The sequence below is a fragment of the Lepisosteus oculatus genome, chromosome 2, assembly GCF_040954835.1.
Source record: "Lepisosteus oculatus isolate fLepOcu1 chromosome 2, fLepOcu1.hap2, whole genome shotgun sequence".
Taxonomy (NCBI): domain Eukaryota; kingdom Metazoa; phylum Chordata; class Actinopteri; order Semionotiformes; family Lepisosteidae; genus Lepisosteus; species Lepisosteus oculatus.
Genome location: NC_090697.1, coordinates 24,270,255 through 24,285,132, shown reverse-complemented (window position 1 = coordinate 24,285,132; position 14,878 = coordinate 24,270,255). Strand labels below are relative to the sequence as shown.

Sequence of the window (14,878 nt, the reverse complement as noted above, 5' to 3'; positions counted from 1 at the left end):
TAATAGTAACCTTCAGCTGGTGGTTGCATTAAAGATTTATGGATGATTTAGATACAAGGTTTGCTAATGTTCACTCAGTCTTGTAAAAGGCTGCCGAAGAAGTCTACAAATGTTCTTGACATTTAGGCTAGACTAACACTCAATCATCCAGCTTGCTGTAAATCAGATTTGCATTTGGCTAGTGTAATTTAGTCTCCCCACTGCTCATTGTCCCTATGTTTTAGTATGTATGCAAGTGTTGTTTCTTCCAATAAATGCATTATTCTTGGGCTGAAAATGTTCTTTGCCTGCTGTTTAGCCTACTTCTGGGATTTATCATAACTGTGTTGAGATTTTATGTCAAACATGAGAAAACACAAACATTTTAGATCCAGTTACCATACTGTAACTCAGAGACAGTATTTCAGTTTTTATTCCGTTTTTTGTTATCCAGTACATTTAGCAGGAGATATTGCTGAAAATATTTTTTGTTGCACTGGCTTTTGAAAGGGTCTCTCACCAATTTTGTGAATAAATAATGACATTTTAAACTTGTTTTAAAAAGATTAGCATGTTTCTGTGCATGGTACATTTGTTGACTTTGAATAAGAACAAAAATTCGATTTAAACATTTTGTTTTACAGTTTCATTTGCATGGATTTATCACTGAGGTGACTGTGATGAATGTGGTGACGCCATTGATTTTTTTACAGTATTTTTTGTTGACTTGATTAAGCCACGCTAGGTCATCCATGACAGAACTTCACTGTTCGTGTGCATTGCTAGAGTTGAGTTGAGCATCTTACCCGACACAGTTCACATTGTCTGTTTGACAGTCTGTGGACTAATGAGCTGCTGCCAGAACACACCATGAGACACTGTAAATAAACTACAGTGACGTCTCACAAAGGTCTGTGAATAATGTTTTTTGGTATGTCACATACTTGTGGTCATAATTACAGGGACACCAGGAAGTCTTTCTGCAATGCAACTAAAATGTTTTATGTGTCAGTTTCTTCTGGCACAAGATTTTTCTAGCTGTAGATCCTATCATTTTGTCATCCTACCAGTTTCCTAAAGGCATGTTTTTACCACTTCCTTTGACATGGTGAGATCTACAGTATCTTATCTTATCTAAGATTTGGGGTAATTGTGGATCCATGATATCTAAATTTTATTTCCTTCCTTGGAGCCATAATAACACAAGTATTTTACACAATCATTCCCTGCCCTCATTTAGGCTCCCCAGTTAAAATAAAAGGGCATCCTGCCACAAGGTGTAATAAAGTACTAGAAGTACCTGAACTGATATGTCAGCAAAACATTTGATACTGATACATTTGTTGCTGTAGATGGAAAATACACGAAAAAAAGATGTATTTCTATAGAGCTTTTTTAATAAATGAAGGCATTGGAGAATTTCCTGTTGCTGTATTAATCAATTCTCTATAGCCGAAGAAAAATAATTTCCAGTTCCATACCAAATGGCATTATTTCTTTAACAATTAGTTTTGACTTGAACTGTAAAAGAGCATCATTAGTCTAGAGATAAAGCATTTTTGTTGACTAGTTCAAATTGACAACACAGATTTATTTTGTCAGTAATTGACAACTTGACTTGTCCACAACCAGCAGGAAACTCCATAATCACTTCCTGCGGCAAAAATGACACCAGATTCTGTTTCTCGGTTGTTCTTTACAGCTATTTCTTTCTACTTAAATGACTTTCAGTACATAACATTTTTCTGCTTTCTACATTTTTCTACTTTCAACCTTTCAATACATAAAATTTCAGAATTACACTGCAGTGTTACTTTTCAACATATCAAGTCTGTATTTTGATATAAATTTTTCTCCTTAAAATTCTCTTCAAATATTTGTCAGAAATACTTTATTTCTTAGGAATTTTTTTGTATATAGCTATATTGAGTTTTAAATTTATTATTTTAATGTGTTTCTTCACGTGTTTAATGCTGTGCTTACTGTTTTCTGTGGTTTTATTGTTGATCTATGATACTGTTCTATGCACCCCTTTCATTGTGAATGGATACAATTAGAAGTCACATTTATTATTCATGAATAAATGCAAATGTTTTGTTTAAAAAAATATTGGATTTTATTTTTTGTTGGTTGTAATGCCTTGTGCTACCTGTAGTACCAACAGCCCAACAATTCAGAACGACTGGATAGTATTATGCTGAAACTGCAGTTTGCTATCGGAAGATCAAAATAAGTTTCTCCTGCTTTCCTGCATTTTCATTTTTGAGATCTTCATTAGAACATAAATCATAATGACTTCTTATCATGTATTTAGATTATTTGCATTGTGCTTTCTAAAATCTCCTGTGAGGGTTGTAAATTATTGTAATATTGTATAGGATACATCCTATGGCAGGGCTGATATTTGGCATGGAAAAAAAATAGTATTTCAGGAGCTCATCTGGAACTTGATTTCCTTGAATTCTCCTGATTCAAGTCACCATGGAATCAGCAGCTTCAATCCAATAATGATCTTGTGGTTTTAGTGTAGGGAGATCTTTTTCCATACTGAGCAGGATGTTTCAGAGTGTACCTTGTTTTTACCCTGGTTCCTTTTCAGACAGGATGATCTATCACAGTTGTTCTGTAAGTCAGCTGTCTTTTTTTGTTCTCCCTCATCAAACAGCCTGGCATGTTTAATATCTTGTGAAAACAATGTTTTCCAGTGGCGAAGCCTCCAGCACAGAGAGCATGGCCCTGTAATGAAAGGAGCTCTGCCGTTTATTTTCTGTGTTATGAAAGACACCAAGTCATTGGAGGGCTTTTTCCTCCCCTCCAGTGCACTAAGGTTAATGCAATTAGGTCTACCTCCTGGAACAGAAGAATTGTCAATAAAGGATTTTTCCAAGCCCTAATTTTTAGCAGCAAATATCTGTTTTATAAGCAAGCCACCAGAATGACAATGAACTCGCGCGAGAGAGAAATTTGGATACTGAGACCTGAGTTAGACCCGTGTTTGGGTGACAGATGTTTAATTTTTACATGGAAGCCTATTTCGTACACTGAGGTGGCAAAAGGATGCTACTGAAATAATGAGAGGGAGGATGTTTGCATCTGTATGTTGCCTCTGATCAGTGGCCTGTCAGGGTTCTCTGACACCAGTTCTGATTTGGTCTCTGTAATAAAGCATTTGCTTTGCAGGTCACAGTGCAATTGACTGATCCTTTATAATGGTCTTCTTTTAAAGCATTCTCCTGTTGTGTAGCGAGGTCTGCTGTGACGGATTTAAATGATGTGAAGGATGGAGCTTTATCAGTGCTGTCACTTGTCATTAAAGAATTCACATTTGCTTAGAAAACAGGACCTCCGATTCAGATTCATCAAGGCACTGTAGTAAGGACTAGCTGAAACATCGGGTGGACCTAAACTATCACAAGCAAAGGGATGTGCAGGGGTTTTTATGTTGTTGCTGTGTAGTGGAATGCAAACAAAATAAATGCTTGCATTTTCTTGAATTTTGTGAAACTGAAGAAACGATCGCCCTACCGTTCTGACATTCCGTACCTTTTTCGCATACTTCAAATCTTACTTGAGTACCCGTTCCGCTACCTAACGTTTCTTTCATTCCGCATTCCAGGCAGGCTCCAGGTTCCTCTGAGAAGAAGGTTGGTCTCTGGAGATGTCTCGGCACCATAACCGTTTCGAGAGAGATTATCGGAGTGTGTGGGAACGAAGGGAACGGTGCGCGGCTCTGAACAATGGGATCAACAGCAACTGCAGCAGCTCCGGTAACTGTAGCAGCAGCAGCACCGGCCACAGCGGCAGCAGCAACAACCGGCCGGGTCTCCTTCCTTTGCCCGTCATCCCTTCCCTGCTCCCTACCCCGGTCTCGGTTGCCAGCACCACAGCCAGCGCCGAGCTGGGAGTCAAGCGCGTGGGCAACCCCTCCACCACGTCAACGGCAAAGGTAGGACAGCACGTCGGAGCTCAGCCTTTTCTGTTCACTTGCGCGCTGTCCGGAAGGGATTTCTCCAAAGAATAATTGCCCTAGATCCCCATCTCTTCCAATAGTACACAGGCAAAACATCATAACGTTATTTACATCCTCTCTAAGCTCTGCTTACAGCTGTAGTGGATATATGTATATATACATTTGGTATGTCTTTTCCACTTTTATACTACATCCTTGACTGGCCCATTTTTTATTTCACCATTGCACCATCCTTTTGGACATGTTTACAGATCCAAAGAGGGGTAAATGGTCCAGTTTAAGTGTCCCTAGGAGGACAGGAAGTAATACCACTTCTGCCTATTAGCATTGTGCTAATACCACACCTGCCTGAACATGATTTAGGCAGCTGGTAGCTAGGACATGCCGTAACACGTTAAGTGAAAGATCGCACTCTTGGCTCTGCCGTCTGAAGCCCTGATGGGACTCGGCAAGGAGGAAAAAATAGGCCATCGTTTCACAAGCACTGTAGCAGGAGTTCTGTCTCCAATGCTTCCGTGAATATTGTTGCAAACACTGACTTGGCTGCAATTTTTTTAATTACAGTAAGGCCTCCATATTTCTTCAGTGCATGATTACCGAAATTCAAACTAGTTAAAGTCCCAGTGTCTAAATGTAACATTCTCAATGGCTTCTATTTGAAAGGCTTGTAGAAGCAGCATTGATAAAGTTAATCAAATTTTGTGATCTGAAAATTGCTGCATCTGAAATAAACGTTGTTGTTAATTTTTGTAAAAATTGTGAGCTTTTCTGCACATTTAAATAAAAGCTAAATTACAATGTATTTAGTATGTCCCACTGTATTAAGAGTCATTTTGTAAACAAAGCTTCTTTCCTTATCTAATATGATTTTATTTAGTTGATCCCTCTTTAAAGTTTTAAATTTCTAGTTAGCTGCACAAAATTTAAGACTCATTAATCAGCTGCTTCTGTTCTGTTATTTTGTTTCTCGATCATTTTCGAAGTCTCAAAAAAATCATTTTCTTTGTCTTCTCGGCAAAACGTTTGGCATGGAATTTAAGATCTGTCTTCATTCTAATTGCGATCGTTTCTGAAATTGTAATGTCGCTGCAAGTCTGTCCCAAACAAGGAAAGTTAGCTGTCAAATTTCAACACTGACTCAACTCTGCTGCCTTAAGAATCGGTCTCTTTGAATAAAAAATCATCTAAGAAGGTAAAGCTTCTTTTCAAGGGTGGATAGTTACAATCTATGGAGATTATTCACTTTAGTTCTACTGATTTAGAAATAATTCATTTTTAGTAGTGTACATAAGTGTTTTTTTTAATATTCAGTAATCCCTCAGTTTTCAGAAGGAATATACAGTCTGCGGAATATACCAACATGCCATAAATCAATACCATTTTATTAATTAAATCTATTATATATATATTTGGATATATTCCTGTGTAACAAAATCTTAATTCTAGTATGTAAAAAACAACCCTTTCCTCATATACTCTCGTACCATTACTGTATGTACAGTATAAGTGTTTGTCTCTACGGAAGTATTATCACCTATGATGTAACAAAGTTATTCAGAAAACAGTTTTAGTTCTTAATTGTCCTCTCTTGTCTCAACTGTGGGTGTCTCAAGACAGAGAACGTTTGCAATATCATTGTTTTTCACCCTGCATCAGTCACGTGGGGTTGTATGAGTTGCCTGATCACTTTGCGGGTGCACCTTACTTACATGCACTTGCTGGCTGTTTTCCAAGCTTCTTGGGGCCGAGGTACTTGAAACGTCTGGAACAGCAGTGAAAACTGACGGAGCAAGCACCTTCCCACTGGTTTTTCTTTTTTCCTGCATTTCATCAAACCGCACGGTTTTCTTTCTGTACAGTACAAAATCATATGGCACATGCTTTTTTTCAGATATCTATAGGATTTCCCAAAATGATTTATACATACACTGCAGCACTGAATATAACGCACATAACCCCTGGTAAACATTTTTATTAATACATTCACAATCCCTAGCCCGTTCGATGGCCAATTCAATGTACTTATTTAAATTTGATCAGTCATTGTCCATGTGTTGTGTGGCCACAAGTACAGTACATATTAATATAGTATGGAGTTAAAGGATGTTTAAAGGTTAAGAAATACTCACGGATCAGTTATTTAGTGTATCTATTTTTTCTTCTACAATCTCCAATTCATATACACTTTTTTATGCACATTTCTGTTATAAAGAATTTTATTCCCATGTCTGTCAATTCCTTTATTCTTAAATATCATCAGTTGCGTTCTTGAAAATTGAAGGATACATGCACATGATGGAAACCAAAGTAAAGCAAAAGAATCATTTGCATTTTGTTGCTGCTCATGAGTACAGTAAAAAGAAACGAAAGGAAACATTAAACATGTATTGAAGGTGTTATCCCGTTTCAAAAATTTGATGAGGGTTCAGGTGAATTGTTAATCCTGTATCTCGTGTTAGTGCAGTGTGTAATTATTGTATACAATAATTAAACACTGGGGAAGAAAGCAATCATGGTGATTTGTGTCACCACAGCATTGCAGATTTATATTAATTTATTCTGCCTTTGCATTTTGTTATTGAACAGTCAGTACAGCCACCTAACGTATTCTGAAGTTTAAAACTGTGATGTTGTGTTATATGTCTTTAAAATGGCATTAAAACACATTTGTTTTAATTTTAGGAGTATGTTTGTAGGAACCAAAAATCTCAGTAGTTATCTTAGTAATGACACGTAAGCCTGTGATCACATATCACTTAGTTTTTTAGACGCTTTATTCATGTAAAGTTAATTTTTTTATAAACTTCATGTGAATTACACATTATGGAAGAAGCGCACTGAGTTGGTATTCTCTGACTCCAAGATAGAATTAAAGTTTTGGAAGCTGATTACTCTTGGAAATATGTACATGTAAGAAAAACTGACTTTCTCCTGCTAATAAATAGAGGGTTAAGGGGCTATGCAGTGGGTGATTTATTTCTTTAAAAGCTTTGAATGACAAAATCTGGAATAGTAAAGGCATTTGACTTATATACAGCAAAAACAAAACACTTTATTCCTTGTTTAGATGGCAAGTTAAATTTTAAACATAAACCTGTTTGAACTGGTTTGCATTTTTGAATGTGTGTGTTTTTGGGAAAAAAATAGTTATTTATTATTTATCTTGACTCAAGATGTTAAATCTGCACATGGAAAATCCCAAAAGCGGAAGAATAAAAGTCTGGCTTCAGCCATTGTTTAATGTTTTTATTGCACACACCTTCAGATAGTTTATGTAGATTTGAATCTATGGTGTCAAGGGTAATGTTTATTATGGACACAGAGACTAAACCTACAGATTTGATTTGACTGTAACAAATTCTTAGGTGATTCTTAAAATACCTAGTGTGTGTTTAATACTGTATATACAGACAAATAAATATTAAAGAAGCAGTTTAAATGTTTCGTCAGCATTTTCTATTGATTTATTGCTACTCTACAGGCACTATACTTAAAAGTGTAGTTAAGTGTCAGGTAATTGAACACAAAGAAGGGACTGACTAAAACATTTCCCATGTGCAAACAGAGCCATGTTAGAAACAGAGATCAGCCAAATAAATATGTTGTATAAGTCAATAGAGACAAGTTAACAAACAGATCTACAGAGAACAGATCTTTTAAGACCTATGCCAAAAAAAGTAATGTAAAGTTCAGTTCAAAGTAATGCCCAGTTCAGGCTTATTCAGCATCATTTCATTTTACCTCCCGAGGTTTTAGTTGTACATGAAAAATGTGAAAGCATTTTTTCCAAATTTGCCCCGTTTATCAAAAATGTTTTTTAATTACTGACCTATTTCACTAACTATGCCCTTTCCTTATTTCTTATGGCCCTTGGTCTTCATTAGACTGGCTCCTTTTTCTGACCCTGTCATTTTTTATGGCAAGTGTTGTGATCAGAAATTAAAATACTATAAAGCATTTTGTAATGTTCTGTAAAATGCTTTAAGGAGCCACCTTTTAAAATGAAGTTTATTATTATTTAAGACTATAATACTCCACAATGTTAAAGGCAGCTTTTCATCATTTGTCTTTATAAGTAGTTGTCAAATATAAGCAAGCAGCATGGAGTTTTTGTACTTATTTGTGTATTGATATTTTTTCAACAAATTAATTAGCAACAAAAAGATTTACCGATTAAGCGATCTGTATTAAGCTACTGCATTCCAGTGCTTTAGCTTCTCTTTTATGCTTCTGATATCTTTTCATCTCTTTAATATAACATTTATTATGCTTTCTCTTAAGATAAATTGGGGTGGTTTTTAATCTTTTCAAGTTTGTGATGTACTATGTGAGGATTGATTGATTGCCTGAGTGATCAAGGGGACATCTAGTATTTTACCAGCGCAAAGCAGCCGTAATTCAACAGGAGCAAAAGGGTAACAAAGGTGGTAAAAATGTTAACAGAATATTTGTCAGTGTCAAGTGAAGATAATGAAAGCATTGTTTTTGTAGGCAATAGGAACTAGACAGGCAGGGGTAAGGATTATAAGGAGTGTTTATTTTTTTTAAAAAAATTGTTAGCATTAACATTTCAGCACCTGATGACAGGACTTAATTTTGTGTAGTCAATATTGTGTGTAGTCTGTGAGTGATCTGTGTTATTTCTGTATTGTGATAAGCAGATAATCTCACCACAAAGCAGTAATCAAAATAGTTCGCACTGCAATAAATCCTGGGTTACAGTTATCACTACAACACAACCTGCAGTCAGGACAGGCTCAGTGTGGATTAAAACAGTCCTGCATACAAGCTGATGAGTTCAGTTTCCTTGTGGACCTTTCTCAATTGTCCTTTAAGAAGGAGGAACGTCCCTCAAATCGCTATGCTTACCCATCGGCAGCTGCAGTTTACCCTTGTGAGGAATGTTATTTCCTTTACAGTATTTTCACCGGGACTGTTTAATAAAGGGAATGCCGTGTTGGAGAGATTATGGTGTAGATTCAGGGAGAGAGCTTCCATCTCTGCCCGCGTTACAAGATTTAAAACAAAATCGTCTGCTGCTTGATCGAGAAGTGTTTATTCTTTCCTTGAGGAAAATAAAAATGGGACCTGCTTTCATAGTGCTTCACATTCTGAAAACGTGAAGAATGCCATCTGCTTGTTGCAGTCACCAGTAACGAATGACAAGCACTACAGTAAAACAAATGGCTTTTAATTTTGATAGGAGTCTAGTTATTTATTCTTCCGCTTAGGGGATGTGCAGGGCTTTTTTTTACTTATTCTTTGGAAAAGACAGATGCCTAGCTGTGGATTTCAAGGCACTACTTCATGTTCTGCTGATTTATAGGCTAGTAAAACACTAGCTGTTTTTTTCTGATTGTGGCAAGGCACAGTACAATAAGCAATCAGACGGTATTTTGGCAGTGTATTTAGGGACCGGCATAGATCGTGTATTTATAGACATTCACAACGTCAGTACACTGCTTTGGTGCTGCTCTGTCTCTTTCTTGTCACAATCTAGCTGTTACTGGCCAAAACCTTTAGATGAGCTGTTGTTTTTATTAACCGATGAAAGTGAATATTTGCTGAAGATGATGTACAGAACACTTCAGTGCATTTACTCTAAAGCATTTGTGAAACTGTGAGATTGCTTTATATAAGTATTGAATGAAACAGAAGGTATTGTCACCTAAGCCCTGATGACCTACATTTGAACATCTTTCTGCTTCTGATTGATCTGATGAAAGCTAATTCCATTAGAGCCACACGCCCCCACATTGAATACCTGTTCTGGCAATTCTTCCCAACCTGAGATAATTCCTTACAGCAGACTACAGCAAGAGCTGTCAGCGTGACCCTTTTGTTTAGTTTTTCATAAAATATATATATTATGAATTTTATGCAATTAACAAGTCTTATTTGTCATGGGTAATGAAGAGACAATCATCATGGACTTATTTCTGAACATTGTAATTCTACTGTATTTTAAATTATTTGATGGTAACATACAACAATAATGAACATACTTGGTTATAAAATAAATGAGCAAAATAGTGAAGAAACTTCCATATTCTTGTCTATAATTTGGATTTATTTCTTGCAGATATTTTCATGGTGTGTTTCAAGTAAATTAAAAAACATTTCCAGGCAACTGATAATGGAATTTTTATATATGCCATTCATAAAAAAAGATTCTTAAATCTGTTGTTTTATGGCTTTTTTTTAAAATAATAAAATACACCTATTTTAAATTGCTTTCCCTAATTTAAATTTCCATTGTACCGTATATTTAGCTATGCACAAATATATACAGTTTTAAATGACTAAAGCTGTTTTTTTAATTCACTAATACAATGAAAAACAATATTAATAGGTATATTAATATTAATAGGTATATTTTTTCTAATTATTTTCTCATGCATGGACCAAAACTAAAATACATGAGTCCATCATGATTTAAATGCCTTGCAACATCACCCTGTGGATTTCCGAATATATTCCGAATGCTGCTGCTCACGTATAGAAGCATGAAAGGTTTGGCTCCTGACTATTCCAGCGCACTCTTCATTCCTTATCCACCTACACATCATTTGCGCTCTTTGGACTTGGGACTTCTTTCAGGTCCCAGTACGACTCTTTATGCTCTCAACACTGGCAGCCTGTGCTTTCTGTTCTGCTGTTCCAAGACTGTTCAATGATCGCCCAGCCCTTATCAGATCTCACCAGTCACTCAGCACTTTCAAATCCTGTATTTAAACTCATTTTTATACTCTAGCTTTTAATTTAAGATTTTAATTTGTGCATACCTTTCTCTTTTGTTTGATTTCTTTGTTGTACCATGCCCTGAGATGATGTATGATGAAATTCTCTGTTCTAAATATTATTAAAGTATAGTATCTGCTGATGCAGATTTTCAGAATAGAAGTGCTGTATTCTTATGTCGGCCTTTTATTTTCTGGGCACTCCTGAAAGATGAGGCTTTTCTGTTGAACTTCTGTATACGGCCTTTCATTTGTAAAAGAATGCGGAGTGTAACAATGCAATTCTTTCCATGTCCGATTGATTTCCACAGGCCTGAAAAGATAAAGTAATTCAAAATTTGGACCAAGAAATTTAAAACATGTTTAATTATTGAGTGCTAATGGCTTTCCTTTTTACATTTTTTGCACTGAGAACTCTAACAATGCTCTGAATGTATGTGCATTTAAAGTTTTTTTTCAATGCAATAAAATGCCAAATATAACGTTTTTTATCACAACCTTCATGAATACTTAACATTATATACATTCGCACATATAAAATTACTAGTTATCTCCGGCTTCCTGCATAACTGATTTTGTTTTGCATTTTTTCAGCATCTCATTAATATAAATTAATGATCATGATTCAGCCGAAGGTGTTCTAATATGATAAATTTAATTTAATTGGGTGTGGGGGGGGGTGTCTTGATATTTACAGGGAATATTCCAGTTTACTTGTCAGGAGCTGAAAGAATAGATTGAGTGACTACAGGATATAAAAAATAGTCAAGGCTGGCTGAATAAAAAATATGCTGAGCAAAAGTCAGAATTGAAATTCTGATAACCTTGCTATGAGGTTGCGATGAATTCTATTGGTATGGAGATTATTAAAATTTAAACGGCACACCAGGGAGTTTTACAAAGTGTTGTATCGCCATATAGAAGGGCCTCTGTCTAGGTCTATAAGAAGGATGGGGTCTTCCATTGTGCTGTCAAACTAATGAAAGAATCCTCCAGTAAAAGATTAGCTCGGAGTGTTTGGAACCGTCGCACAGTGTGTGGTATTAAAAAGAATAAATCACTTTAAATTGTCAAAATTCTAACCCCCACACGAGAGATGTCTTGCAATTATTTTTTTGGCCCTAAAGTATCGGATCTTGAACAGTGTTTGTGTCATACAAAAGAAAAATAACTGTTTTTACCTGTAGTATGAAATACACTGTGTAAGGACAAACTTTGTCCACGAAGGCCATGTCAAAGCAGAGAGGGGAAAAACTCAGGCCTCCAGTTCACATACTGTGATCTCAGCAATGAAGCAGGAATACATAGAAGAATAAAGAATACTGTATTTAAGGAAATATCTGTTTAAATTCATGCAACACTTTACTTTATTGCTGAAAATCTTTTGAAATACGCAGAAAATTACTGTGGCATGGACAGGTTTACTTTTGTTTTTTCTTCAGAGAGGAATTTAACAACTTTTCATTTACCAATTGCGGAGAGAGAATATTTCTTCGTTCCGGGGGTAAAGTTTGATGTAGTAATTACTAATGAGTTCACAAATGAACTAGTGATTCAAACAAATAAGATTGATGGCCTGAATTGTCTCTCTTTTGTAACTATTCTTATCCAGAGCAAGCAGTTTTTAGAAATACTTCTCCACAAACATTTTTATAGCAAACACCATGATAATAAGGCAGTGAACTTTTGGTTTAAAGCTTTATTTTGAAAGAGACAGAAGCACAATTATGTTTCTGCAGATGGTTAAAAAATGTTTGCACTGCAAAAATGTCAAGTGCAGTATGGTGTGAGGGAAAAAAAGGCACATTGTCTTCTGGCTCAGTCAAATTTTCCTAGTGAAATGAAGAAAACCAATGCTAATTCCATTTGTTTTTTTTACTTTTTGTCTGCACTGAACAGTTCGTGGGTGCTTGTAACTAATTGCTGCAGGTCCCCACTTGATCCTCTCTTTAAATATCTGTGTACATTATTTAACTAAAGCAGCTAATATGACAATAGGTCCATCACCAAATATAAATACTGTTATACCCTTTCCCTTGTTAGGCATTTCTGTTGGTGAACCTGCTACAGCATTTAAGGTCTGGTACTTCTGTATACTCTTCTTCAGCTTTTAATGAACTTCCATCATTTTACAGCTTAACGTTTTAATTTTTTCTGTTATAAAGTGCCTTTTCCATCCTGGTGAAAGCACAGCAGAAACAATTCACAGGATGTACAAAATAAACCAGCACATTTTAAATTATCGATTATTCGAGCTTACTAAGTGAAGATAAAGGTTTACAAAAAGCTTGAAATGTTTATGTGAGGTTATATCTTTTCCACTGCAAAATGAATCTATTGTACTGTATGGCCCTCTAATACCGTATGACATCAGCTGTATCTGTCATAAATATCTTGAGCGAAGAATTGTTGTAAATGACCTACTTATTCTCTCATCATTTTGTTGCATTAAATATTTTAGTCCTGGCATTACAATTAACAATATCAACATACTCTGTATCATTTTTCCTGAAGTCTGTATTTAAAATAAATTTAATTTGGAATTGATTGGGCCAAGCAGTTCATTTCACAGGATATGCAGTTACTGTACAATTATAAAAAAGGCATAATCAATTTTCAGGTAATTCATTTTGTAATCGAATTATATTTGCTAGGAATCATTTTTTAAAAGTTTTGGAATCTGTGTGCTCTATATACTTTATGAAAGCCAATAAGTGTTTCATAAGTGTAATATGGGATGGCTGGAAGAAGAGAAGTGGTTAGGGGTCACATCTGAGGCTTATTTACTTTTCTTCAGCTTTATTTCATGGCAGTAGTGAGCAAGACTTTCCTCCTAGATGAATTAGATCTCGGTGCCTTTACTGCTGCAGGTTTCACTCTTCAAGACAGCCCTAGATAACCCTAGATTTATTGCTGCTTTTTTTGTCAGCTGTCAGAGACTAACTTTTAAGACCTCTTTCATGATGTTGTCTGTTAAATGGAGGATGGGAGGGGAGATAACCCAAAGGCTCCTTAAACTTAATCTCTGCCTTTCATCTGTTTTAAAAATTCTGTAGTTCTTTTCGCATCCAGGGAACAACTTATAGAGTAAGAAAACAAAAATTATCCTCAGAAGTTATTTCCAGTGACCTTTTTTATACGTGATAAAATTTTCAAATGTTGTGCATTTGATGTGAGAGAATTGCAGTGCTTACTATGTGTGTTCATTATATTGTTTTCACTTTTCAAGTTGGCTTGGTGAGTGGGTTGTTACAATGGCCCTACTGTACACTGATGTTAAAGGTGCAGTCCTAGCTTTTGGTTTTTAGCCTAAGATGGAAACACTTTCTTTTGCCATTAAAGATTTACGGTTTCTGAGGGCTTTAATGGTTTAAGACCTTTAATTGAGAGCTTAGCTTGATAACATATGCAACCATTTAACTTATATAAATATGGAAAGTTAAAACAGGCTTTTATATGCAGACCAATAAAGTCTGCTTGTTTACCAAAGGTTGTACCCACATACTATTTGTATTCAAAATTGTGTCTTGAATTGTCAGTTAAGAATTGGCAGCACAATTATGTGCCTTTTGTGATATTTTAAATCTTTTGAACCTCAAAGGTGTTGGGGGTAAAAAAACTGACTTCACTCTGTCATGCTATCTTTCTGAAGTAATTGGTAAAAACATTACATTTCTGACTTTTCACCCCAAAAAAAAAAAAAAACAGACGGCTCCCAATACAGGACATTATCCATGGGAAAAGAATCCTACATTTTTCCATCATAGTTTCAAGATTTTTAGTGAAAATTGATTTGTAGGCATTTGCGTTTCTTCTGAATGAACTTTGTGGGCAATTGTCAAGTTTAACTTGTCTCTTTGGCTTTCTACTCACCTGTTATGAAAACTTCAACCTTAGTTGGTGAGTGACAGCCTTGAAACAATTCTAGGATACTAGACACACCCTGAGGTTGTGATGGAGAGATTTCCTGGGTTGAGCCGGAAAGACCAAGAAAAATGGTACACTATTATAAAAACCATCATCTCATAGGCTTAGTATATTGTACAGCAAACATCTATGAAATTATAAAGCACATTTTTTGAGCTAGAGCTTTCAACTGTATAAAAGAAACTAGGATGTAATATTAAAGAGGCACAGCAACGGCCTTCTGTTCCCCTCTGTTGGTGGTTGAGATCTGAAGCTTCAGAAA

At 35.7% G+C, this 14,878-nt stretch overlaps 1 protein-coding gene across 2 annotated transcripts in view; it reads left to right on the top strand.

Moving 5' to 3' along the window:
• LOC102687199 (kelch-like protein 29) overlaps positions 1-14,878 on the top strand; it is a 230,933-nt gene that overhangs the window by 90,439 nt on the left and 125,616 nt on the right. For both annotated transcript variants that reach the window (XM_015351946.2, XM_015351952.2), the window contains exon 3: positions 3,596-3,925. In XM_015351946.2, coding sequence (XP_015207432.1) covers positions 3,638-3,925 — 288 coding nt within the window. In that variant the 5' untranslated portion in view covers positions 3,596-3,637. The remainder of the gene's footprint in view (positions 1-3,595; positions 3,926-14,878) is intronic.